We start from the raw sequence: 27,118 nt of genomic DNA on the forward strand, positions 1-27,118 counted from the left end.
TGACCTTGGATGTTGCCAGGATGGGGCATCTACCACCTCTCTGGGCAACCTGGGCCAGTGTTCCACCACCCTCAGCATAAAGAATTTCTTCCTTATATCTAATCTAAATCTCCCCTCTTTGAGTATAAAACTGTTACCCCTTGTCCTGTCGCTACACTCCCTGATCAAAGAGTCCCTCAAAGGCTTTCCTGTAGCCCCCTTTATGGAATGTGCTCTAAGGTCTCCCTGGAGCCTTCTCTTCTCCAGGCTGAACAACCCCAACTCTCTCAGCCTGTCCTCACAGCAGAGGTGCACCAGCCCTCTGAGCATCTTTGAGGACTCCTCTGGACCCGCTCCAACAGTTCCACGTCCTTCTTGTGCTGAGGGCCCCCAAGCTGGATAGAGTGCTCCAGCTGGGGTCTCACCAGAGTGGAGTAGAGGGGCAGAATCCCCTCCCTCGATCTGCTGGGTCATGTTGCTTTTGATGCAGCCCAGGATGCGGTTGGCTTTCTGGGCTGCGTTATAAATGGAGACCTGTTCCTCTCCCCTTCATCACCCAAAAAACAGTCATACAAAAGAAACTTCTCAAACCTGTCTTCAACAATAAACATGCATTAACCATTGATTTTTTTGCACGCTTGTCCTTTTAAATAGTGAAACAACGTATAGTACAACTGAAGACAAAACCCTGTGCTTTACCCTTCCATCAGTCTCCTATTTACATCTGTAGTGTATTGACTGAAAATTAACTTACCTCTTTGGCTCCTGATTCTCTCAGTAGTTTTATTATGGGTGAAATGGTATTGCCCCTCACAATTGAATCATCAATGATAACAACTCGCTTGCCTTTAAAATTATCAGACAGAACGCCAAACTTCTTTGCAACACCAAGTTGCCGTAACCTCATATTTGGCTGGATAAACGTTCTCCCTACATATCGATTTTTACAGAGTACTTCAACGTATGGTAGTCCGCACTGTAAACAGGAGACAGTTAAACAGAATTAATATCTAAAGAACTGGTTATTTTCAGTTATTGTTTTAAAAAAACAACCTCAGGACTTAGTATGACTTCACAGTAATCAAAAAGCTTTACAAAACTCGTAACGGCCCATACCATTATACTCCATTCGAAAAAGAGATATGTGTAAATACGCTTGGGGAATAAAATAAGCACGTTAACATATACCTTTTGAGCATAACCCAGAGCTGCTGGGGTTGCAGACTCTGGAACGGTGCTGACCAGGTCTGCTTCCACGGGTGCTTCGATGGCAAGCTGCTGCCCGCATCTTCTCCTGACTGAATACACCATCTGACCTAAGGACAGCAAAAAGTGGTTTTCCTGGTATGCATAATTCAGATTTCCTCTGTTTGCTCTACAAATTTCTGTGGCAAGTCGCAGGTGTACAAGTCAGTGAGAAAAGCTCCAGAACTAATAAGCGTTCACATAAGGTCATTTTTTATTTCCTTCCATAATGTCATACTTTAACATTCACATTCATATCACCACACAGAGAATTAAAATCCAGTTTGCTCTAATCTGGTAACTAAAGGTCCCGTGGATGTTACAAAATCTATTTACAGGAGGAAAGAAGAAGTAGAAATTACACCTGCGTGTTCATAATGTGCATATTCTATTTTTAGGGTGGTTTCTCCTGCAAAGTTTTTGCAACCCTGCTGTCTGCCTCTGCCCACTTACTAACTTTGAAGCAGTTGGCAAAATTCACCCCAAATTAAGTATGGGGATGAGAGGCCTCAGAAGCTTTTAAGGCCCTAAAAAATTTGCAACGTGGGAGGGAACTGGGAGTATTGTGGTGGGATGTGGCAAAGGGTACCGCGGCAGTACTAAGGAATGTAAGAAGGGAGGGTATTGAAGGGCAAAAGGATCATGAAAAAAAGGGATGTGGGATGAAACTGGCTTTATAAAGGTGGAGAACCGTATTGGACCAACAGATGACATGTCCGTAGAAAGCAAAGAAGAGCTTGTTCGTTGGGTATGACAGTCCTAGCTAATACCTTGTCACTAAGACAATTTTGGAGGGCTTCTACTGAAATAATAATAAAAGCATTAGACTGCCAACCCCAAGTGCTTACATAATGCATAGAGTGACGTGTTATATTAAAAGCATCTTCCTGAAATAAGCCTTTCTTGCAAAGAAAATGCCAAGATAGAGTTATTTTGCAAATCCTATTTCATAAGTCTAATTTTTAAGAAGTTTTCCAAGAACTAATAAAGTTCCTTTCTTAAGTCTCTCACTTTTAAGGGCTGTTTCCTTTACCTTAATCATGTTTGTGGCCCTTTTCATCCCTTCCATTAGACCACGCAGGCCGGCCTGACTGAGGCCATGTGCAAAGCCAGGAACAGCAAGGTGATGTTATTACATGCTCCTCCTGATGAGTTTTATCTCAAGAACAGTGCCAACCTGTTCTGTCCCAGCCCTGCTCTGCAAGCTCACATTCCATGGTACCCTACTGTGATGCCAAGATCCCTTCCAGAGCCATTGTTCTCCAGGATGACATCTCCTGGGATGGGGAAGGGCTTTGTACATTGTATCTTCTTACCTTCAAAAATACTGTCTGGTCTTGCAAAATAAACATATTCAAAGATGCAGAATGCTGAGGGATCTCCTTCAGGTCTTGGTACAACATCCAGCGTCTGCACGTCATATCTGGATATTTTCACAATCTCTCCAGGAAGGACCTCGCGATAGTATCTTGAAAGAGAAATACATGGCGTTTAGAAATGTCCCGAACCTGAATGATAGCTTCAAAATATAAGCAAGATTAAAGTCACAGAAAAAATGCTTTTGAACATCCTAGCACATTTGTTTCTATCTTAGGATTTGACTAGGGTGTTTCAAGACCAACATGCTAAGACAAGTGATCCTTCCTAAAACAGTCTGAATTAATAACCAAAAGCAGTAAATTAATACTTAGTACCAGAGAATTGCGGTATTCTTCCTATATGTGAGCCGTACAGTACTCAGTCTAGTACAGGCTTAATTCACATTATATTTTAATCATTTAGCCCTAGAGCAATACTAGGGAACTTTTCTATGACTATCTATTATAATACAATATAAAAAACATAATCAACAATAAAGATGGGAGCCAAAAAAATCCTGCCCCACCGTCTAGAGAAATACCTGTCTAGTGGTGACAGGTAGCTACCTCTGAATAAAGTAAAACTGACTGGAAACATACATTCCAATTCTCATATCTGAAGAAATATTATGAATTAAGAAACGGTATTAGGTTTATTATGTTACAGTGTTTAACCTTATTATGCATTTTTCTAGATCCTTTAGTGAGTCCTCAGGTGGCTATTCAAACACCTTCAGTGTGAATCTATCACACAACATTGAAATATTCTGGAGATCTAAATCAGAGGTGAGTCAATTTGTGCGTATTTGCTGGTGATATGTTAGCATTAACAGGCAGCAGCACTGGCTACAGCAGAACTTGATAGACAAAATTGCCTTTTAAAAAACCCCACAGGCTTCAGCTGATGGTCCTACATGGTAAGCTTCTCTTAACAGAGATTTTGAAGAAGTTTCAGAAAACAGATGTAGAATAAATTGTCTCAAGAAAGCCCCTGTTACCAACAGCTAACACAGATCCTACACAGATAGGGTAGAAGTTACAGTAAAAGAACACGGAACACCTTCAATAAATCACTGCAGAATGGAATAAAAGACTACTAAAGTAGCATAGAATCATAGAACCATAGAATCATAGAATGTGTTGGGTTGGAAGGGACCTCTAAAGGCCATCTAGTCCAACCCCCCTGCAGTAAGCAGGGACATCTTCAACTCGATCAGGTTGCTCAGAGCCTCATCAAGCCTGGCCTTGAATGTCTCCAGGGATGGAGCCTCCACCACCTCTCTGGGCAGCCTGTGCCATTGCCTCACCACCCTCAGTGTAAAGAACTTCTTCCCAATGTCTAATCTAAACCTGCCCTTTTCTAGTTTAAAGCCATTGCCCCTCGTCCTATCGCTACATGCCCTTGCAAACAGCCCCTCCCCAGCTTTCCTGTAGCCCCTTCAGGTACTGGAAGGGGCTGTAGAGTCTCCCTGCCTGGAGTCTTCTCTTCTCCAGGCTGAACAACCCCAACTCCCTCAGCCTGTCCTCACAGCAGAGGTGCTCCAGCCCTCGGATCATCTTCGTGGCCTCCTCTGGACCCGCTCCAACAGGTCCACGTCCTTCTTGTGCGAAGGGCTCCAGAGCTGGACACAGTACTGGACAAAGTAGAGTCACGTTGCTTCCTGGGTTTGCTTTACATTTCTTTTTATTCAGTGGTTGTGTTCTTCATGCAGTTTTGCACTTTTTTTTATTTGATGAGGATCCACCTTTATTTACTAGCCTACTCCCCAAATGCACATTTTTATAATGTCTGATTAGGACATAGAGTAAATACACTTCCTCGTAATCTTTCTTCCTTCAATTATGTTCTAGTTCACAATTGCCTTCCACTCCAAACTTCTAAAGATCAATTTGGGGTCTCCTGAAGAGCCTCTTCACTTCCCTTTTGTCCAGAGACAGTATCACACGTTTATTTTCAGACTGTCTTAGCTAGAGAGGTAATGTGAATGTCGTCTTGTGTTATGGCTCTAGATGGGTGTTTGCACGCGTGGAAATAGTTTCAGGTGCCCATCATGTTTTTCAAACAAGGGGACTGGCTTGTCCAACAGCACAGGCTACAGCTCAGGTTAGTCCAGCCTGTGAACTACCAATGTAACCTTTCTGTAAGTGAAGAATTATTTTGTAATACAACAATTCTGCTGCAAACTAGGCTAAATTTAAAAACTTACATGGATAACCGGGTTTAATGCAACAAGTAAGAGGCACTTCCTTTACAACAGTGAAGTCATCTTTACTGTTACTTTCTGAACACCTAATTCATCTTTTACATGGATCTGTTCAAGAAAATAAACTGGCAAAAAACAGGACTGCCAAAAAAAAATCAACCCTCCAAACAAACTAGTCCTTGACGTCTTTCACATTGTTAAAGATTATGATATTTAGCAATTTGAGGTTTAATGTTTAATCGCTGCTCAAGGGGAGCTTTCAGATAAATTAAGAATTGTGGCACTTACTCTGCACCAATAGACAAAAAGCTACAGGATTCAGAGGAGACGACCCATCCTTCTGTTTCACTGTTATCTTTTCCTGAAATGAAAGACTGCAGTTAGAGTCCACAATTCTTCTTACCGTTACCCCCCGCAATTGCATTTCTACTGCAGTATCTGGCTTGCTGTGGCTTAGCTTGCCAAGTGCACAATTAAAGACTGTTGTAATTTCTAACTAAAAGGTAAAGCATTCCAAAGTTTCTGTAATATTATTAAAAAATCCAAGCAAACAATGTAAACACCATAAACCTGCTCTAGGCAGAAGTGGAAGTAACAGCATCATATTCCCAGTTCACAAAGACAATTCCGATAACTACCTTTGTTATCTCTGCACTATTTCAAACTTTTCCAATTCTAGTTCAGTGACTTTAGATACAGATAACTGTATCTAACTAACTGTACCACTTGTGTGAACTTTTGTAGGTGGCCAGACGACCACCAGAGGTGCCTTCCAGCCTCAACCCTTCTGTGATTCTGTTTGTCCCTGCTTTCCTGTTTAGGTGATGAGATGTTAATTAAATTTTCATGAATATTCTATTACAGTTGGGCTGGCTAATTCTGACACTGTCATCAAGCGACGGGGATTACCTTTTGCTGGGGAACGGAAAAGATGTTTGCAGACTTCCTACAAATTATTTTTTCCTTACCAACATTTTTTTTGTTTTGAATTTTCAAAATTGACTTTTGCATCACATATTCCTACTTACACCTCAGTAAGTGGGGCTTTAATGACTTATCAGTGATTTCAGGCACAAACTATACATATACATGTATATATGTGTATATGAATATATATGGATGGTTTACCTTTTCCATTCATGTCCCCTACTGGAATAAGGCGACCAATGCAGAGTGGGCGATTCCCATACGGATCACGTACTGCATAGATTATGTCTTTATGCATAATGAGCAATGAATACGAAGTTGGAGTTTCATTCATTAGATTTTTTATTCTGAAATGAGACATAGGTGAACATAATCATGTGCATTTACAGCAGCGTACCACGCTGAGATCGGACTGCTGTTCTTGATTTCAAAACCCATCCTCCTCACCTTGCTACCCAGTCGGCTGTATCGTCGTTTTCTAGAGGGGGCGTGAAAGCCAGCAGCTGGGTGATCAGTTCACTGTCAGAACTGGTCGACAGTCCTACACCATGCCGCATAAGCTTTTAAGGCACAAAACAAAAGTGTTACCAACATTTTAAAAAAAATATCCACATAACACTGCTCAGATTTTAATCTAACGGCACATTTGTGCAATGAACAAATGTTTTAAAACACATCAGTGTTTCTGGTGATCAGATCATAATAATGTCAAATTTCTTCCAACAAACCAAATATGTAAAACAAGCTGGTACAATCATCTATGCCTGGTACTACATTTCTCCCTTTGCATCCCGTTCCTTCACTCCACATGCAACCAAAATTAATACCATCAATATTCAGGGCATAAATTCATGTTTGGGTCATTTAATCAGCTTTGTGCTTCTGCTTGCTCTGGGAAGAGAGGGAAACTATACAAGAGAAAATATGGAATTACCTATAGCAGATACAGAAAGAGATATCAGGGCAGAATGGTGGTTTGGGCACAAAACAACAACAAAAAAAAGAAGTGTGAAGAGAAGCAGAGTGGGATTAAAAAACTGAAATCCCACAACGCAAAGTTTGCTAGACCTGGTTAGTCAAATTGTTCTGTCTTGGCGTATTTATGCTTCTAAGAGAGAAGAGAACCTGCAGTGTATCTAGCCAACTATTACAACTCATTCAATGCTATATGCATTACAGTTCCTAATTTGTATCTTTAGAAATCATTCATCACGTGATTCTGATTCCCTCCTCTGAATGTACACTTCCTCACCACTGTTTTTTTTCTCCCATCCATTCATACGCTTGGGGCTCTGATTAAAGAAGGGCTAGGTTCCTTTGGGCACGCCATGCGTTTTCCTCACTTCAATGCAAGAGTACGTCCTCTCGCTTTTGGATGGAACATACCATAGCAGAGGTTTCACAATGAAACATCTGCTAAATTTTAATTCGGTTCTTTAACACATACCCTTCTAGCCACACTATAAAATTTGGCACTTGTTGGTTTATGTCCTGATGGTGCTCATGATTAATTTTGCAAGCCACGAATACAAATAAAGACAATATTCCAAACCAGACATTTCGTATTACTATTACCTCAACTTATTACACCCCTCCTAACTCTAAGCATATGATTTGCTCCTTCTGTCCGGAGCAAAGGTGGCACAAAGGAGCAGAGCTTCAAGCCAACCTGCCTTTTGTTACGGCTGAGTTAGTTTTCTCACTTGATCAACAGGAATGTGAGCATCAGTCTGGAGCACTGGTGAATCATTCCCTGTGACAGTTACAAATGTCTCCCCTCCCCAGGAATTTTTTCCCCCCAAAATGATCTATTTTGATTATGGTGCTCTTTCAGTACCCCGAATAGTTTGATATTTAGAAAAAGTCATAGCAAACTTATTGCTCATTGCTGCCTCATGCTCATAAAGAAGTGATGCCAGAGCCCCCCAAAGGAGATACTAACCTTCCTCCTGAGCCGTACAGCGTTTGTTAGCTCCCCGTTGTGCGCCACAGCGATCTTCCCATGAAGAGTCTCTACGACAAAGGGCTGGCAGTTCTGCAGCTCAGAAATTCCCGAGGTGGAGTACCTCGTGTGCCCAATACCCAGGTTTGAAACGTACAGCTTCTTCAGGCTGTCTGCGTTGAAGACATGATTTATAAGACCCATTCCCTTTGGGAGAAAAAGAAAAAAAAGTTCTGTTTGGTTTTGTTTTCCTGGCAACTTCCTCATTTCTCCTGTGGTTTTGGTACAGCACTAATGCAAGCAACTTTAAGAGAAAGGCAAATAACCTGAAAGACACAGGAAAGAAAGAAGCGGAGCAGGTGTCACAGCGATGTATCAGATTACAGTACTCCTGTTTTTAAATAAAGCAATATACATTTTTGTGCTGAGGAAGTTCATGGAATAACCTATTCCCTGACTATAAATACATCTTCTGAAAAACACTACCAAACTGTTGTGGTGTTTAAAAACACTAGAAAAAAAAGACTGCCAGAAGACGGGCAAAGAAGAAAAAAGTTGTAAGAAGAAAATTCTATGTAAAGAATACCTTTTACAAGTTAGTGGTATATTGGATTTACTTTTATACTGGGTCCGTGATAAAGTTTATGAGATTCTACTGTCATTCTTGCCAATGTCAGAAGCAAAGCTTATTTTCAGAGGTTTTACTGTTTACTTAAACCAAACTTTTCATATAGTCAAGTTGCCTTCTGTCTAAAGCAGAAATGCCTCAAAACGTTTTAGTCAGCTGTCAGGAGCTTCTTTTGGTAACAAGCACTGTGTGGAGACAATTTAGCAGTAAGAATAGTCTGAAAAAACCGCAGAGAGCAGAAGTTAAGACTGGATTCCAGGCCCTCCTACAAACTCCAGCTTCTGCTGCTGCCTGTGGAAAATATTTACATCCTTCTAAGCTCAGTTTCTCTATCCCGTGTGGTACTTGTGATATACACGATGGCACACATGATAACATGCCTCCAGGACCTCCATAGACGGGAGAGGCCTGAAGTTGTGAATGGTTCATAACCTGTGCTGTAGGTACAACAACAAGAGAGTGGGACAGGAATTGGTTGAACTATTTTCAGAGCTCGACCAAGAGAGCTTAAAGAAAGCTCAGCTTTAGGGTATTTTCTGCTGTGACTGCTATAGAGTCAGAATACCAAGAGGCTGTGGTTGCACATGTGATTTCAGGATACTCACTATCACGTTAAAAAGTTCCTGCCTCAAACTGTCGAACTGGTATAAATTTGCTTTATTGTCTCTCAGGTGACATAAAGGTGGTCTAGAGTCTATGTCACGTGCTCATCTATGGACAGAAATGCAAGCGTGCGCTCTTATTTCACTTGGGTGAGCTTTACCCTAACAGGAGATCTGGCAGTTCACAGGTCCGGTGTTAATGGCTGTGGCCGCATTAAGCGTTGCAGTAGCTTAAACAAGCAATGTTGTTTCAAAACAGATTTGGTTACACAAATACATAATCTTTTCATTGCCGTTTGAAATCTTCCTCTGATTGAGACTGCACTGGTGTGGGATGGCGAATGTGAATTACACTAGTATAAAAAGTTCCCAATGAAGACAATCTTATGTTTGTATTATACAGGGCCTGGTACGTGCCAGAACATGATAATGGTCTGATGAATAGCTACTTTAACATGTTTTTCTGCATATCCAAGTGTGAAACAATCAGACAAAGTCTTTCTCCTACCGGCATGGCTATGGCTATGCAAGAGATTTAAGTTTTTCCACATCCTGAGCTAATAAAGTTACGACAGTAATGTTTTGTTATACAAATCTGGCTGAAACGCTCCGATAGACAAATCTGGGCAAGTCTTTCTGGGAGAGTTTAAAACCAAGGATTAATAGACTTTGTCAAGGGCTATTAATCCGTGACCAAAGGCTGGCAACAACCAGAAGGGAACACATACCCCTGCCATAGTTCGTAATCTAATACGCGTATTGCCTTCATCTGCTGACAAAGGTGCGTTTGCGCGGAAGCATTGGGTAGTAAATCCATGCAGTGAGAAGCAGGCGCCTTTTCCATCCTGTTCTCTCTGCTGTGAAGAAGAGTCAACTGGCATTTGGAGGCCAAATGAATACAGTAGCATCTTAGCTGATGACATTTTTATGGACTAGTTTACAAGTCAGAGTCCTAAATATATTTTCACCAGTGCAACAGACACACATGTTTGTTACATTAGCACCAATTCCAGGATTAAACAAGTCATATAAATTGTACTCCACAGGCTCTTTATTACACTGTGGTTATTACAGATCTTAAAAGTGCTGTAGCTGAGAAACATATTTCAAGGATAAAAGAAAACCACCACATGCTCTGCAACTCTTAAAATATCAAAGCTGATATGATGAGATAGTCAATTAAATTCTTAGCATGACAGCTGAGTATTGCAGCTCAGTATCATGGAAACACTACAAATTATGATATCACCTGCTGGAAGTTCATTCTGAGAAGCTCTTTTTACTATGGGATATATCCAGCAGCCCACTTTAAAGGAGGCTGGAATTCCTGTAAACCTTAAGGAAAGCTGAAACCCAAGCAGGAGCAGGAATGAAGAACAGATAATACGATGTTAAAGTTGAGAAAAGCTGCGTTTAAAAGTGCGTGTGTGTGTGTGTATCGGGCTGTAAGTAACAGATAGGAGGGGGGAAATGCCTGAAGAGGCGACAAACATGATGCTTGAAGAGACAAGATTGTGCGTGAGGCATTAGGCAGTCGTGCATAGATATACAGGCTGCTGCAGCAAAGCAGTTCTTACTCTTGGTCTCATTTGAACAGCTTAATTAATCTTCCTCAGAGACCTCTGAACATGAAGACAAACTGCTTTCCGATTGCGGTCAGAGAACACACATCAACAATTGCCCCATGGTTATTTTGCTGATGTAGTTTTATTTCCTGCTCTTCCTGATTCCTTTCCTTCCAGCTCTTCTTTATTTCTCTGCTTTTCCAGGATGGAATAGGCTCGTGATTTTTTTTTTTTCCTGATCACTGTTCAATTCAGAATGAGCAGAAATATCCACAGAGCATGTAGGTGTTCTCCTGGCACAATACGTTCAAGGCTATGGCCATTTTATGTCCTGGAATCCCCTGGGATTCTCTCAGCCAGAGAAAGACTTTGAAAAGACGGAACGACCTTCTCAGGCCTCCATTCAATCTTTTATTCTGTTTATTTTTACCTATGGGTAAAGTAGCCGCCACTTCCTTGAGTCTCACAAAGGCAAGAATTAGTCATCCATTTGCTTGTGCATAGCTGGTAGTATTTCTTCTCATCTCAAGTTGCATCGGTGCCCCGAGTTAACACCTTAGGTGCGGGGTGACTTTTGGTAAGTAGGTTTTGTGACATCAATAGCCTGATCTGGATACTTCTGTGTGTCTGCCACTGCGTGCGTGGACGCACCCAGCAGCGTAATGCTGGCATATTTGTTTTAAACATGCACTTAAGACAGAAATTGCACAAGTAATTAGATACTATCATTGACAAAACCAAAACAGTCCATCAAAACATGTTACTTTGCCTCTAATTATTCCGTTTCCTAGCTGAAACAAACTTTCACACATCTCAGTTAGACATCTACAAAACATTCATTTTACCTTGTGCACTTTGAATGCCTGGGATGACTCTCCATCACTTGTCACAATTCCGGCACTCTCCTGGCCCCTATGGACAAAAGATAATCAACATCAAACACTGAAATGCTTAGAATGAAATGCTTTAACGTACAATGGATTGGTGGTTTTTCATCTGTTCTTTGCAACACAAAATTTTAATGTAAGCTTCTTTATTGTTCTATTTTACAGGCTTGTAATCAAAACTGGTTTCTTGCCCATGTTATGGTTTATTTCAAAACAGTCACATAAGGTTTGTGCCTAAGCCCACTGAATTCAGTGGGAATTTTTCCACTAATAAGCACTGGCTCAGGCTCTTAACTGCAGTCCTATTTCAGTGTGGGCATAAAATAACAACAGATGCTTAAGCTGAAAAGCCACTTTGCAGTGATAGTCTAGGCTGCAGTGGTAGGCTCTATAGCACTACGCTATTTCTGCTTCGGTTTGGGGAGGGGTGTTAATAAACTGGTGGTTTTCCCTAAGGATCACCTATGCAGAAGCTTTTGCATTCTTGCACTTGAGCAGTCAAGCTAACATTTACACCTCTAAAGGGTATATGGACCCTCCGATAAAAGTGTTTTGTGGTGTATGAGGGCCCGGACTCCGGCTGTGATAAGTACGAAATCGTTTATTACTTCTCAAGCCTCGGCTGTTGTACCCGAGCTCTAAAACTTTCCATGCACCTGCTAGGCAAGTAAACACGTCTTTCAGATCACTAACCCAGTCGCCTTATTCCGTTCCCACTAAGATAAGCACGCGAAGCTGTTTTCTGTTCCATGTTTATATCGCGAAGCTGTTTTCTGTTCCATGTTTATATTGGACCAGTTCCTCTTCATTCCATCCATATCGACATCTGCGTTCCTGTGTGCTCCGCTCACTGTGTCTTTGGCCGTACGCAGGCCTCTGCCCGTAGATCTGTCACATCTCCCCCTTTTTTGTTTAACACCAGACCATTTATTAACAAGGTCGCCACGACTTATGCTTCTACTCATCGTGACGCTCTTAGCGGGTTATATATCATACCAAACACAATTAAAAACAGAATCAAAAGAACCCTGCTAAGGCAATAAATACCCAGATTCCTAAATTTAGCCCAGAAAGCCATTTTTTTTGGATTTACCCACGAGAAGTCCCTTTGTAATGTTTCAAATGCCTTGTGGTTCATTAAGTCTTGAATCTTTAGTATTTGAGCTATTAGTTGATCATGTAAAGGACGAATATTTTGTTGCAATGACATGTCAAAAGCACCTTGGAGATGGTATTTAACCATTTCCCAGCCATGTAGTGACGTATTCCAGGGGAGAGATGTAACACAAAGTCTTCGAGAGTTGTACTCCCAATCACAATAAAGACGTGTTTTTAACACATTTTACCGATCCCCTATCCATATTACTGATGCTTCTAAGGCTTGTAATTCGGTTAATATTTCTTCATCTATGCGTTCTTGCGTATCAGTGTCATACCTACGGGAGGGGGAGGCAGTCACAGCACTTCAGGGTGTCCCCTGTATCTTCAAAGTGCGCTCATGTCTCTCTCCCTCTCTCCAGCCCGAGAGAGCCCCCTTATATCCTGCATTGGATTGAGTGGAAAAGTACAGGCTAGAGTCGCTGCACTCATTACACATATTCTCCAATTCCTAAAATCCCTTTATTGGTCACTAGCCCCAGTTGCAGGTAAAGCAAAATTTTAAAGAACGTTTGCTTACAGAAAACCAAACCAAACAAACTTCACACATATCTGAATTAATTTACCCTGTTATTGACACAGATCTTCAAGAGAAAAAGCAGAGATGAGGACATTCTTAAACACATTTATTTTAACTCAGGAAGATGATGTCCCACCCATAGACACTGACTGGTAGTAAAACCTAAGGGTTGATATACTGCATTCAGCAACTTGAAATTCAAATGTTAATATTACAGACAATTTCCATTTAAACACTGACACTGTCCCTTTAAACATCAACAAAATCAATAAAAGAGAAAGCGGGAAGCAAACATCCTAAAGGAAAGGCCTTTGCAAGTCGTTGGATTATGTCTTTCATGTAGCACGAATGAAAGGAAGCTCAGTTTCATCGCCACAAAGCTTATACAATTTCACCAATTTAGTGAGGTTTTTAAGTATGCAAGCTTTTTATTAAAACATCACTAATGACCAGTGAATATCAGAGTTAAAAATGTGTATATATGACCACTGACTCAAGACCAAATAGCACACAGAGACGCAGATGTAAAGCAGGACGGTCCCATCCACGTTCCCATCGTACTGCAACTTGTCTGGGGGGGGCTCAGCCCCAACTGTCCCCCCTGCGGGAGGCAGGAGCTGCCACAATGCTCAGCAACAAGGGCAGGAAAGAAGGGGTTTGGGGGAGGGGGGGTGTCTTTTGGGGTTTTTTTATTTCATTTTAAAGGGATAAGATGGTGTGGACTCTCTTTTTTTCCCTCTTTCCTTCCCCCCCCAGTGCTGGAGCCCCTTTTTCCCCAGCAGGGTTAAAGCCCCCCTCTGCCCCCCCCCAGTCCAGCTCCCAGTATATTCCCAGCCTGCTTATTTGGCAGTTTCTCAAGTTACTCCCCTCAGGCAGCTTGAGCCAGTAAAACTAGATCCTTTCATCTCCGCGGAGCTTACTGACAACCAGCCGTCTGGTTTCCTAGGAAACAAAATCTTGGCTAGAAATAGTGAATCATTTCCAGGTCACTTTCAACATGGAGAGTGGAGCAGGGAAGCATTGGACTGAGGAGGAGGTTAAAGCCTTGTTAAGCGTCTGGTCAGAAAAAAATATCAGAAAGCAACTCCACGGCACCCTGAGGAATAAAGGAATATTTATCTACATTGCTAAAAGGTTGCAGGAGTTAGGAGTTTGCAGGGATTGGAAACAGTGCCGTGCAAAGTATAAAAATCTGAAGTATGAATACAGAACGGTTAAATATGCCCACAACTCTGGGGATGTCACAAAAACCATGAAGTTTTTCCATGATCTGGATGCCATATTGCGCTATGAACCTGTCACACAATTAGCAGCAGAAGAAAACGGCAGGTGTTCTGCGACTGAGACGCAGCCGAACACAAGCCCCACAACAGAGAGCACGCAAGGTAAAAAAAAACAAAACTGTTTTTGCTTCTATTTTTTTTTTTTTTCTTCCTCTCTTTGCTTAAAACCCAAAGGGAACAAAAAGCCGAAGGCTGAGTTTGCCGGAGCCGGAGCGGAGGTTGCGCAGCCCCAGCAGCGCTGTTAGAACTGACTTGATGCGCTCCTCGCGCAGGGGAATAAAATGTTAGCACCCACCAGTGTCGAAGTCTGTAAATACAGCGTAATTCTAGCAAAATTGTGCTAACTGCTTCTATCGCAGCCTCGGTGAGTACTCGCTGGGTTCAAGGCTCCTGCGCTGGGTTGAAACAGAAATTAAGAATGTCTTTCCCTTTGACATTCGTACTTTGGAAGCAGGTTTGGTAGCGCTCCAATTGAGATATAAACTTAGATAAAAGTAAAGGTTGAAACGGTCAGGTTTGCTTTTTTTTTTAATCAGTGTTTGTGATACAAATGAAATTTAGGATTTTTATTCTTATTTCTCGGTAACTGAAAATTTAGCTATGATGACTAACGGTAAATTAAATTATTTTGTAAGCAATTCAACTTAAATATTTGAGAAACAGAGGGATGTTTAATAACTTTCCATTAAAAATTGTTATGTAGTGAGGAAAGCAGAAATCATCATGTTTATCTGACTATTTTGAGGCAAACCAAATTATTAGAACTGCTTTTATTCTGAAGGGGTTTTTACCAAATTATTTGCATCTCTTGTTTTATTCAGCTCTCTCTACATATGCATTTAAGCTGTGCTTAACATTTCATTAGGGTCAATCTGCTATTTGACATCACTCAAATCTCCTTGTCACATCCTAAATGTCACTGAAGCATAAGCCCCAATAATAGTTATAAGTACCAAAATAAGATGTCTAAAAAGAGAAATGCAGAGCTTAGCCGTTTGTTCCCACAGCATGGGGCAATTTACATTAATTAAGACTGTGAATCTTTTTAAAGAAAACAAAAAACTCAACCTTAGTATCAGGGGAGATTGCCAAAGGCACAGAAAGGAGCTGGACATCCAGTTTGCCCTTGTACCCTTCCATGTCTCCCTCTACAATGCTGTTTTACAGGTCTGAGGAAAAGAAATTGGCATTTTTCTTGTACTGTTTAGCTTAACGAAAAGCTTGACCTTAATTTGTCATCACTAGCAGAAAGCCTCTAATCTGTCAAAGTCACTTTAAATTAAAAAGGCAATTTTATAATACTGTAACGTGCTCTCTGCACTGTGTATTGCAATCCATTTTTATTTTTAAACTTGCAGAACTGTGGCTAATACAAGCTGTGACATTTCTGAGGACTACATGAAACTGAGGATCTGCCCTCTGTATTTTGATTTAGTTTGCACCAACTATGAATCCTAATTCTCATCTACCTTAGCCCTCTAGCAAGTTTAAATCAGAAAAGGTTAATTTCAGTTGCGAATCCCAAACTAGAATATATTAAAAAAAATTACCCCTGGGTGAGACACACCTCATTTTGAAGCATTAGGACAGTCTGGTTTTAAAGATGATATGCATATATATATCTCTTAAATGCACAAGCATTTCTGTTCCTCCCTTAGAGGAAAAAAAACAAGTTTTATGGATAAACAAAAGTTAAGTGCATCTAACTGTAATAATGCAACACTAATGGTAAGAATTTAAATGCAAAGATTTCCACAGCAACCATAATTCAGCCACAAAGAAAACCCACTAGGATGAAAACGTGTCCTGCAGCTATGCAGAGTGAATACACCCATAACAGGGGTAGAGAGAACAGCTGGGAGAACATCAACTTCCTTCATTTAGGAATACAAGTCGAGCAAGTCACGCTGTGCCGGAGGCCCAGTCCTTTGCCCACTGCGGTCAGAGTTGCCGTGTCTGCCCAGCTCTGTACTTCAGAGGGCACTTGTAAGGCTAAAATGGCACCTGTGGCTCTGGGGCTGATGCTCACACGTCCCGTGGTGGGGGCAGACCTGATGGTGTGGCTCCCACCACAGGAAACCAAAAACCCGCATTTTGGCAGAGCGGGAGGAACCAAGGATGTCTAGGCTTGTGACTTGAGTAGGAAGTCAAAATGCTAACAAACTCAAACCTCTGCCAAATAATATTGTCCACCGTGTGTGGTGTATGAGGGCCTGGACTCTGGCCCGAAATCAATTATTGCTTCTCAGGCTGTGGGTGTTGTACCCGAGCTCTAAAACTTTCCATGCACCTGCTAGGCAAGTAAACACATCTTTCAGATCACTAACCCAGTCGCCTTATTCAGTTCCCACTAAGATAAGCACGCGAAGCTGTTTTCTGTTCCATGTTTATATTGGACTGGTTCCTCTTCACTCCATCCGTATCGACATCTGCGTTCCTGTTGCTGCGTGCTCCGCTCACTGTGTCTTTGGCCGTACGCAGGCCTCTGCTCGTAGGTCTGCCACAACCGTGTACGTCTTTATTTTAAGAACCTAGTAGCTATACTAATTTGTTTTTTTTAAAAAGCATGACAGGGCATGCTCCCAAAGAAATTACTGTGTTTTTTACCATTATGCTTAGCCTCAGTCTAAATATTCATATCCATCCTTAACGTAAGCTACAAAGCACATCTCTGTGTGTGGTTTGGTTGATTATCTCAACTACTGTAAGAGTGCTGGGGAGGGGGAGAAAGGGGAAGGAAGGAAAAAAAAGACTACTTTTATGGAACTGAATGGTATTTCTGTAGTGTTTCCCTGAGTTTTTTCTTCATACCTTGCAAAATCAGTTTTCTTCTGAAAGTGTAATTGAAGGAATTAATACTGAAAATCCCAATCAAATCTAAGTGAGAGGGATCTTGGGACAAACTTGGTAGCAACACACACACAATTCCCAGCTCCTTCATGGAAAGACACTTTTTGCATAACCACACAAAGCAGTGCAAGTCAGAGATGTTCCTGTTGTCCTCCCAAAATACACGTTTTGAGAGGCAAACACAGAGTTGTAGCTTAAATAATAATTAAAAAAGATACAACTCAACATGTTCACTTCTCTTAAATTTTAGTTTATTATCCCAGTAACCAACAACCGAGAAAATCCATGTGGAGTGATGATGGTGCACTATGAAAAATGGTATCATTCGTGAGAGTTCAAATGAATGACCTTCCCATTTTGTTAACCAGTTTTGATTGTTTCAAGTCAAAGCAAGTATTAATAAATTGAGTACATGGTTTACAAAGGTAAAGTTCACCTAGTAATTCATGTTAAGTTACTCTCTTTATGTTTAAATATTAACACACTGTCACTTTCCTTGCCGTTCACTTTACCACAGCAAATGCAGAAAAAATATCAAGCCTGAGCAGAAACGCATCAGCAATGACAATATTACCATAGGTACAAAACTCAGACAGCTACTAGAAATGCAAAAAAATCCTTCAGAAATGTTGACTTGAAAATGCCACTCATACATAGTTTTTCACATCTGGACTTTAACATTAACCATGTCATTGACAAGTATTTTATATACATATTTTTTAATAAGGGTGTAGTAGTCTTATTGAGTAGCTTTTTTGCTCCTCATATGCTTTTATTGACTCACCAAATATTCTAACATCTTTTTGTGTTAACTGTTCTTATTTACTTAAAATATTTTTTTCTTTCTAATATTACAATGTAATTAAACTTGCTTATCCTAGTACCCCTGGCACACACAGCAGCCTTCCGAGAGAGATGTTCTTTCCTCTCTCCATAGTTTGCTCTGCAGCTGGTAAGCAGCTGGAACACCTGTCCTGGGGTGGGAGATGGAGGCAGGGGCACATCTTCCTTCTCTCCTTCCCTCCCATAGCCTGGCCCCAGTGGGCAGCAGCAGCTCCAGGCAGGGAAGCGAGGAGGACAGCTGGGACCAGTCGGAGATCAGGCATCTATGAGTCATTCTGAGCCTTGCTGAAAGCCAGGAGGATTTAGGATAATGTTTTCAAAGGTGGTTTTTAGTTTCACCTACGTCAGGGATACCAGGTTGCATCCTAACCGCACCTCGTTACTGTTCCTCATGACGAACTCCTGCAGTACCTGTGAACAGGTAGCTTTGATCTGTGTGACCTGCCTGGCTGGAGCTGGCAGTAGGTCAACTCCCCACACTCTGAATCAACATTTCAAACCTCCTGTCAACATGGTACATTGAATACAGCATATTAGAATCATCAAATCATTGACTAGTTTGGGTTGGAAGGGACCTTTAAAGGTCATCTAGTCCCAGCCCCCTGCAATAAACAGACGCATCTTCAACTAGATGAGGTTGCTCAGAGTCCCGTCCAACCTGACCTGGAATGTTTCCAGGGATGGGGCATCTACCACCTCTCTGGGCAACCTGGGCCAGTGTTTCACCACACTCATAGGGAAAAATTGATTCCTTAAAACTAGTTTAAATCTTCCCTCTTTTAGTTTAAAATCATTACCCCTTGTCCTGTTGCAAAAGGCCCTGCTAAAAACTCTGTCCCCATCATTCCCCATCCCTTTAGGTACTGGAAGGCCACTATAAGGTCTCCCTGGAGCCATCTCTTCTCCAGGCTGAACAACCCCAACTCTCTCAGCCTGTCCTCATAGCAGAGGTGCTCCGTGCCTCTCTAAATTTTTGTGGCCCTCCGCTGGACCCGCTCCAACAGGTCTTTCCTGTGCTGAGGGCTCCAGAGCTGGATGCAGCACTCCAGGTGGGGTCTCACCAGAGAGGAGCAGAACCACCTCCCTCGACCTACTGCCCACGCTGCTTTTGATGCAGCCTGGGATGCAGTTGCCTTTCTGGGCTGCGAGCGCACATTGCCAGCTCATGTCCAGCTTTTCACCCCCCAGTACCCCCAAGTTCTTCTTGGCAGGGCTGCTCTCAATCCCCCAGCCTGTACTGATACCAGGGATTGCCCCAGCCCAGATGCAGGACCCTGCACTTGGCCTTGTTGAACCTCATGAGGTTCACACAGCCCCACTTCTCGAGCCTGTCCAGTTCCCTCTGGATGGTATCCCGTCCCTCAGGTGTGTCAGCCGCACCACTCAGCTTGGTGTCATCTGCAAACTTGCTCAGGGTGCACTCGATCCCACTGTCTATGTCACTGATGAAGATATTGAACAGTACTGGTCACAATACGGACCCCTGTTCTGTTACTGTAGAACAACTTAAAAGTCTGTCCTCTGAAAATTAAGCTGATTCAGAACCTGACTTACATAACATATGCTGCTTTCTAACTTACATAGCAATTCCTATAATATTGCTTTTTAAACAAATGTAGGAGTACTGTGAAAAGCTAGACTGAATCCCATCAGCTACAAATGCGTCTGTTCTCTGGTCACAATATTTTCCTGCTTTGTCTAAGCCATTAATGAATTCCACAGATTTCAAAAACTCTTTGCAGAACATTCTTGTTTTCTTCATACTCTTCTCTAAATATTCTTCTTGGATTTTTTTTTTTGTTACATAAATGATTTGTGGTTATCTGAATCCATGTGCAAAGTCCCCTTTTATTTGTATGTCTCTTACTTTTCATTATCTACTTTCAAACTATGCCTTTAATGTGCTATCCATCCCAAATACTGAGTCAGAAAAGCATACAAGTCACTAGAAACAAGTCAGTTTCTACAAGAATTTTAAAATACATTTCAAACAGGCTTCACATGCAAGATATAAAATAATTTAATTTACCTCCTGTAACTTGTGTCCCCTTATGGGGACAGGCCAAATTAATTTTACATTTAATTTAACTACAAATTAAGTGTGGAGATTACAAAGTTAATAATCTTCTTATTGTGTATGGACATCTTCACTTAAGCTAATTTAGTCCATACCTACTTTTCATCTAAAAACTCTTTCCTTCCCAGGTAAAATAACAGTTTCTTTAGAAGATGATGAGGATGCTCCAGGGGATCCACTACTTTTTATGTCCCATGTCAGACCAGTTCAACTAGGTATAGTATGGTGGCACAGAAAGATGAAAAACTAAAAAGCAGCATGGCTGTCAGAGCACTTTCTGATAGCTTGAATATGCTGTCATTCCATTTCTGATCAATATAGTTTTAAAACAGACACAGCTTTGCACCATCTCCTTCCCAATTTCAGCACTCAGCAGTCTCACGCATCACAAGATACTGACCACTGTACATGATATAACATCTGCATGACCACCGTTCACATTCAAAACACATCCCATGCTACAGCCTAATCATATCAACCACATTAACCACATTAATTTTGTTAAATGCTAGTGGAAAGTATGCCAAATGGTAGCATGTGATACCCATGTCAACTTGTGGGTTTTCTCTAAGTCACGTAATTTCTGCTTAAAGCAGCACGAGCCAGGAGAGAGATGCAGAGGTCAGACCTGTCCCACTGAGCAATCCAGATTTGCAGTGGTCTTCAAAGCGACCGTGTCCTCTCTCCAAGCAAGGCGTGGTCAGCAATGCTTTAGTCCAACCAACCATACAACAACTCATTTGGAATCTGCCCGTAGTTTTGCTCAGGAAAGTCATTACGGAGCAAAAGCACAAATCTGGGAAGCCAGAAAGAGGAAGGAGATCCTGGGTGGGAGCCCCTTAAAGGGGCTGCTAAAGGGAATGGAGAAACGTGAACACATTTTAGGCAGAATTAGGCAACCGATGAGCTGATTCCTTGCCTAGGTAAACAGCAGCACTGTCCTGAATTTCCTACGTGCTCTTTCCATTTTTTATATACCCTAACACACATCCCAGTCCAGTTACAACACTTTTCACTACAGAATGTCCGAAGTGCCGTATTGAGGAAGAAAACAAGGCCCCAGCTAAACCTACGGCTTTTACCTTACACACTACACCTCTCTTGCCTGGCATAACAAGAAATAAAGGAAGAGACAAGAATCTCACATGGAATTATATGCGCATATATAGAAACAAAACTTTTCTTGCAGTATCTGATTCAAATTTTACAGGAATATGTCTGTGTTACTCAGTGCTCTTGCAACACACTGCCACGCAGATTCATTTGGCCTGCTAAGAAAATCTTAAATTCTGAGAAAGCTGCTTTATACAAAGCCAGCAAAATAACTTCAATTGCATGGACTCTCAAGTAAGCACCGAGACTAAAATGTCTTCCATTAGTGCCTTTTTTAATTTTAAGATTACAGGCACTATTTCAGACACCACTGAAAAAAAAAAAAGAAGTTGAGCCCTTTGTATCTATATTCCGTAATATTTTCGTTTCGTTTCAGCAGATTTCTCATTTTGAGGAAGCTTAGGAAAAAATCTGATATGCCATAAACACATCTTTCATATCAAAAATGAATGTATATCCTGTCTTAACAATTTTTTTAAACAAATTAGAGCTAAAATACATTTGAGACATAAGGAAAATTTTCACAGTGACCATAACTTTTTTCAAAGCGGTGCTTGTGGGTGAGATATTTTGAATCAGAATGTTTTCTAAAGGGAATGAGGAACGAACACAGCCACTGTTTTCCACTCTGCGTGCAGCAGAACGAATGAGCAATGCACCGAGTCACTAGAACTGATTTGAACTAATATCCACAACCGAAAGTGAGCTCAGTTGCAAATGAACTTACTACTGAGAAATACTGGTGTATGTTGGTATACAGCCATGGCAATTCCTACGGTTGCCTTCACCTGTAAACAAGCATTTTCTTTCACTCCCTCAGGAAGACATGAAGAAAGCATAATTGGTATGTTCCCTGAAAATTACCCTCCTCAACAGCGCATCGGTGAGCTGGCTGCTGCAGAGTCACAATTAACACAGGACTAACAGGGAAAAAACGGGTATCTGTTAGTGCACCTTTTTCGCAACTAGAATGAATTACAGAGACTAGCAAAGAATGCCTCTATCTAGGGCAGGTTTGCCCCCAGACGGGTTATTATATACAACTACACTTGACTGAAGCTCTATGTACAAGCCAAGGCCAGGTGTTTTTGCCATCACACAAAGCTCGGTGACTATTAAGTATCCAACCTTTGTAACCTGGCTTGCCCGTTTAGAATAAGACACTGGCAAAGGCATTTATCACTTCAGTGTGATTGTAAAAAACTGTGTCAGTTACTGTGCACTTTTGTGTTTGCTCTCTTTGATGAAGCACTGGAATCGTGGGGGTTTTCTCAAATAGCTGTTTTTGCAAAGATTTAGAAAATGCATGAGAAACCACTTTCCAAACTAATTTGGTAATCAAAAGGAAATCCTAAAGCAAATTCATAATTAGAAAGAAGGAAACATTAAAAAAACTGCAAGAGATCATATATCAGTTTTAAGTAATTGCATGGCATCATTTACCTCCTAATACTAAAAAACAAAGTTGAAGACTGGAGAAAATAAAAAATATATTAGTTTTGCAGAGTAAGACAACTCAAACTTTATTTTTTACTTAAAAAAAACAAATATTTTTGATTGACCCGCCCTGAGAAAGGGGGAGGTACTATGAGAACTGGATTCATTATCACACAAATATGCTTGTATGACTTCAGGCAGAAGTCTCCATTCCTCAGCTCCCCAACAAAAGGGAGCTTTGTTAAGAGTTAAGGATCGGATTTTTCAGATCCCTACCCAGTTTAAAATTCTCCATGTGTGTAAAACCAAAAGTATGGCATGAATGCAGAAAGTTAAGTCTTGATGCTCATGTCAGTGACTCAGGGCCTAATTTACCATTGTGCTAACGCAGCACTTCGTATCTTCCAAAGAGGACTCTTCTCCTCGCTAAAGTCTGAAGGACAGAACAGCTCATCGGTTATTCTCAAAGGTGTTAGAAGTAAAAGTTTAGTGTATTAGGGCACGGAAGAAAGAAATGTTCCTCTTAGGTCAATTAAATGTACACACACTATCTTAATATTGGTTTTCAGGAGAAGGCAAAAATTATGTCAGAATTAACAAAAATACCGACAAATTAATAACCAATAGCTTGATTTTAATGCCACCTCTGCTCCATCTTTCTCTGGAGAGACAAATCATTAGGAAATAACATACTTCATTCTCATTCTTTCTGTCCTTTCCCCACCCTGACCACCCAATGCAGGTAACCCATGTCTGTGTCTCTCCCCTACCCCACGTGATGCAGGTCATGCAACGGCAGCAATAGAGGCTTCCAAAACACCGGTTTTTATTCCAACAGTAGCAAATGAAGGAGGAAAACACTGGACTGTTAATGAAGTCAGAGCTTTGATATGCGTATGGTCAGACAAAACTATCCAGCAACAACTGGAGGGGACAGTGAGAAATAAAAGAATATTTGAACAGGTTGCTGCTAGACTTCAAAAGTTCGGAATTGACAGGGACTGGAAGCAGTGCAGGACAAAATATAAAAATCTGAAACATGAATACAAGAGTGTAAAAAGTGCCCAAGACTCAGGGATTGCAAGTAAAAGTATGAAATTTTTTAATGAACTGGATGCTATTCTGGGGCACAGCACCATGGAACAAGCAAGTAAATCAGATAATGATGAAAGTGAGAGGCCTCCAGAATGGACAGAAGCAAAATCAGAAAAGGATTCCATAGGTAAGTACTTCATACCCATATATCATTTAAAATTTTTAGTCTTCCAGCTCTAGAGAGACCTTAAGAGTACCAAAAAAAACCACTTTCCTGGGGGTGGGGGTGGGGGAGTGGCGGGGACAATGAATGTAAATTTATTATTTTGTCCAGTTGTTCACTTTACATTATAACCTAATCTTTCAGAATCACAGAATGGTTCGGGTTGGAAGGGACCTTAAAGATCATCTAGTTTCAACCCCGAATGATTCTTTTTTTAATAGAATTGAGAAACAAAAAGAGGAAAAAAAAGGTGAAGACATAGGATAAGATGAAGTGATACAGAGAGATCATTCCAGTCAAAGTCATGGCAGAAGAGACTTTTCAGCTTAGCTAAAAAAATAGATGGGAGAGATGGTGAGACTGTGTTACTGGAAAAATGAAGACGTTGAGCAAAAGAAGTCTGTAGTTGTAGACGTTAGTTAAAAAATTAACATTTAAACTGTCTTTCTCTTATGGTCCCCAGTAGCCCCATCTTACTGGCCTTTGGAGCAAGACTCCCAAACTAGTGAGACAACTATTGTGAAAAGAGCAAAAGGAATAGCATCAAGAATGCTGTCAGAGCTTGCCTTTATTTTTGTGCGGTTATTGACAAATAACTTGGTAATGGATGGATCAATGCAGAATTAGAGTAGACTGATGAACCTACGCTACCTAGGAGTTAAAACATTTTTTATTGGTATGTACAACCAGAAACAGGCCTGTTGTTTAAGAACAGAATTAAACATAAAACTATTACACAGTAAGCATCCTACACAGAGGATGATATTATGGTGGCCAAATATAAGACTAGAAGTTAGTAAAGTAATGGAAGAAGTCAAGAAAGATATAACACAGAGACCATCTCTGGCTGAAAACTACAAGAGCATTTTGGGGGAATAGTTACTCTTCAGTTGCGCCTTATAGGCTCTTTACTAATGCATCTACTACTTAGTGCCTGCCGGCATAAGGAGCATCCTGGGTTGGATGGATCTTTTGATTTGACACAGCACAGCTGTTCTTATGTAGTACACAAATGCGGTGCCCTAATTAACATAGCATTATTTACGCAGAAATGCCTGGAGACACAGGTGAAGAGGACTCTGTTAGTAATATGTCAGAAGAACTACGGGTTGCAGATATAAAGAAAGTTTCTGACTCAGGTAAACTGAAAAGTCTTCTATAATATATAAAACTCTAAATTTAGTAAGTTAAGGTGGATTTCTAAAGTAGGCCCACATAGTAATGATGGTTACAAAATGCAGAGGCCTAAAGAACTTTTAAGGAGATGATAACGTCATAGCGATAACCATACTTTCAATAAATACAGGCATACTTGCACATTTACAACGCTCTGCCAAATTTGATAAAAACAGTCTAGTAAGTAATCTTTTCAAAGATTCGTGACCCAAGATGTAAAGAAGAAACTATTGGTCTAAGCAAGTTGAGTGCAATGTATTACTGCATTTACTTTTACTTAAACTATATCTTCCCAAGGATTAGAATTGTTCAGTCTCCTGTGCATAAACTAATACAGCATTTTTTCACAATAGAATGTGATCAGTATTTAATATAACTGTGTACACTCTTATGTCAGGGGATGAAAACTTCATTTAAGAGTATCACTACTAGCACTGAGTGTGAAGGTCATACACTCTTTAAAAACAAAAATGTTTTACACCTGAAAGCATAAATTTCAGGGGAAATGGAAATTTAACATTCAGGTAGAGACACATGAAAGTTTCGAAGACTAATGGGCTTGACTGTCCACAGCAGAGGACTTCATAATCTCTTTCAGTAGCATGAGGCAGAATATGTGGTCTAAATTAGGCGTTATGGAGTAATCCTACAGAATTTAAAATGGTCTAACGTGAACTTGGAAGATTTTAATGTCAAATTAAAAATCTTCTGACAGATGATGTTACTGTAAATACTTCTCCAGAGAATCTGGCAGCTCTGCATACAGCAAAAGAAACAGCCATGACATGGTTGATCATGAGAGGTAATTTGAGGTATAGTGGACAGTAGTGTTGTTTTACTATTCGAGAGCAATTACATTTATTAATTTAAATTTACTAATAAAGAAATATGTAACTGGCCTTTTACTAAATCACCATAGGCACTTGAGGCATTCATTAGAGAAAAACAGATTGTCATGAAAAGTGCATTGCCTATATAGGGACCGCATTTTGAGAGAGACAAAATATGTAAGAAATCACAAATAGTACTTTGTGGGATCCAATTAAAACTACTTGTAAAATGCATAAAATTCCATTTCTCCAAACCAGTAACTAAAATTACAACATATGCACAAACAGTTGTTAAGACACTGTAATAATACATAGCTTCAGCAGTGCCACTAAACTGTCATTTGACATAGTTTGCAGCTGCCTGCAGCTGTGTAATATTGTAACTTTTTGGATTGCAATCTTCCAAACGAGTTATTTACGATAAAGTTAACTGAATACTTAAAGTAAAGTTTTGAGTACTCATTTTTGACACCTTAACAGTCCTTTAGGATAAGTGTTAGGTGTTAGGCGTAAATAGCTTACCTTGGTTATCATTTCCCTTGTCAAATATATGTATTTTAACTGCATATTTTGTTTGTTTTGGGTAATTGTAATTGCAATCTGATTTTGTGGGGAAAGATTAAAATAGCAAGTTTTTCAGAAGCCTATCCACTCTAAAGACTACTGTTCAAACTTCTGTGGGGAAAAAAAGGCAAAACCACAGCACTGCCTCATGAAGAGATGCAGTTTCAGTTTCCAAAATTCTTTCCCTCATTCCCAAATGAACAATACAGACTCAAATAATTTTATCACAGGTGGTAAAAAACACCAAGACTTTAATGTTATTAATGGTAATGTAATTAGGCATTATATAGAGCAGAGAAAAGATGCACACTTTTGATGTTACAATACCATGGAGACCCTTTATTCTCTAATCGTGGTACGTGCTTCCTAGACAGTTCAAATAAATTCAAAGTGTGAAACTGGTAAGTGAAGTGATTGTATGTACCTTTATATTCACAAATTTACTTGCTGATAAATAGCGAAAAAGATAGTCAGGCAGGGACACCGTATTACAGTGGTTCTTAGATATCAGTAGGTGTCTGACAATCGATAGCCTTTAGGATGTGACTTCTTAAAGACTACTCCATATTCAACAGAACTTCTGTAGAAAATTGCTTCTCAACAGGCATGTAATTATAATTTATATATACATACTCATGTGACTAAAAAAAATTGGTAAAAAGAATAATTTGA

The 27,118-nt window shown here is 40.5% G+C and overlaps 2 protein-coding genes across 4 annotated transcripts in view; one reads left to right on the forward strand and one right to left on the reverse strand.

Annotated features, from left to right (window-relative positions):
- The window catches only part of PPAT (phosphoribosyl pyrophosphate amidotransferase), a 48,415-nt gene that overhangs the window by 2,187 nt on the left and 19,110 nt on the right, over window positions 1-27,118 (reverse strand). The window contains exons 2-9 of the mRNA XM_074588139.1: window positions 11,296-11,362; window positions 7,656-7,862; window positions 6,161-6,273; window positions 5,915-6,060; window positions 5,075-5,147; window positions 2,541-2,692; window positions 1,168-1,295; window positions 734-955 (exon numbers count right to left, since the gene is read on the reverse strand). Of these exons, the coding sequence (XP_074444240.1) occupies window positions 734-955; window positions 1,168-1,295; window positions 2,541-2,692; window positions 5,075-5,147; window positions 5,915-6,060; window positions 6,161-6,273; window positions 7,656-7,862; window positions 11,296-11,362 (1,108 nt within the window). The remainder of the gene's footprint in view (window positions 1-733; window positions 956-1,167; window positions 1,296-2,540; window positions 2,693-5,074; window positions 5,148-5,914; window positions 6,061-6,160; window positions 6,274-7,655; window positions 7,863-11,295; window positions 11,363-27,118) is intronic.
- PAICS (phosphoribosylaminoimidazole carboxylase and phosphoribosylaminoimidazolesuccinocarboxamide synthase) overlaps window positions 13,905-27,118 on the forward strand; it is a 41,645-nt gene continuing 28,431 nt past the window's right edge. Inside the window, exons 1-4 of one of the 3 annotated variants that reach the window (XM_074588135.1) lie at window positions 13,967-14,400; window positions 20,197-20,283; window positions 23,403-23,840; window positions 24,926-25,015. In XM_074588135.1, coding sequence (XP_074444236.1) covers window positions 14,013-14,400; window positions 20,197-20,283; window positions 23,403-23,840; window positions 24,926-25,015 — 1,003 coding nt within the window. In that variant the 5' untranslated portion in view covers window positions 13,967-14,012. Of the gene's footprint in view, window positions 14,401-20,196; window positions 20,284-23,402; window positions 23,841-24,925; window positions 25,016-27,118 lie in introns of all 3 variants that reach the window. The other 2 variants (XM_074588136.1, XM_074588138.1) reach the window with 2 other exon arrangements.

The sequence above is a fragment of the Larus michahellis genome, chromosome 5, assembly GCF_964199755.1.
Source record: "Larus michahellis chromosome 5, bLarMic1.1, whole genome shotgun sequence".
Taxonomy (NCBI): Eukaryota; Metazoa; Chordata; class Aves; order Charadriiformes; family Laridae; genus Larus; species Larus michahellis.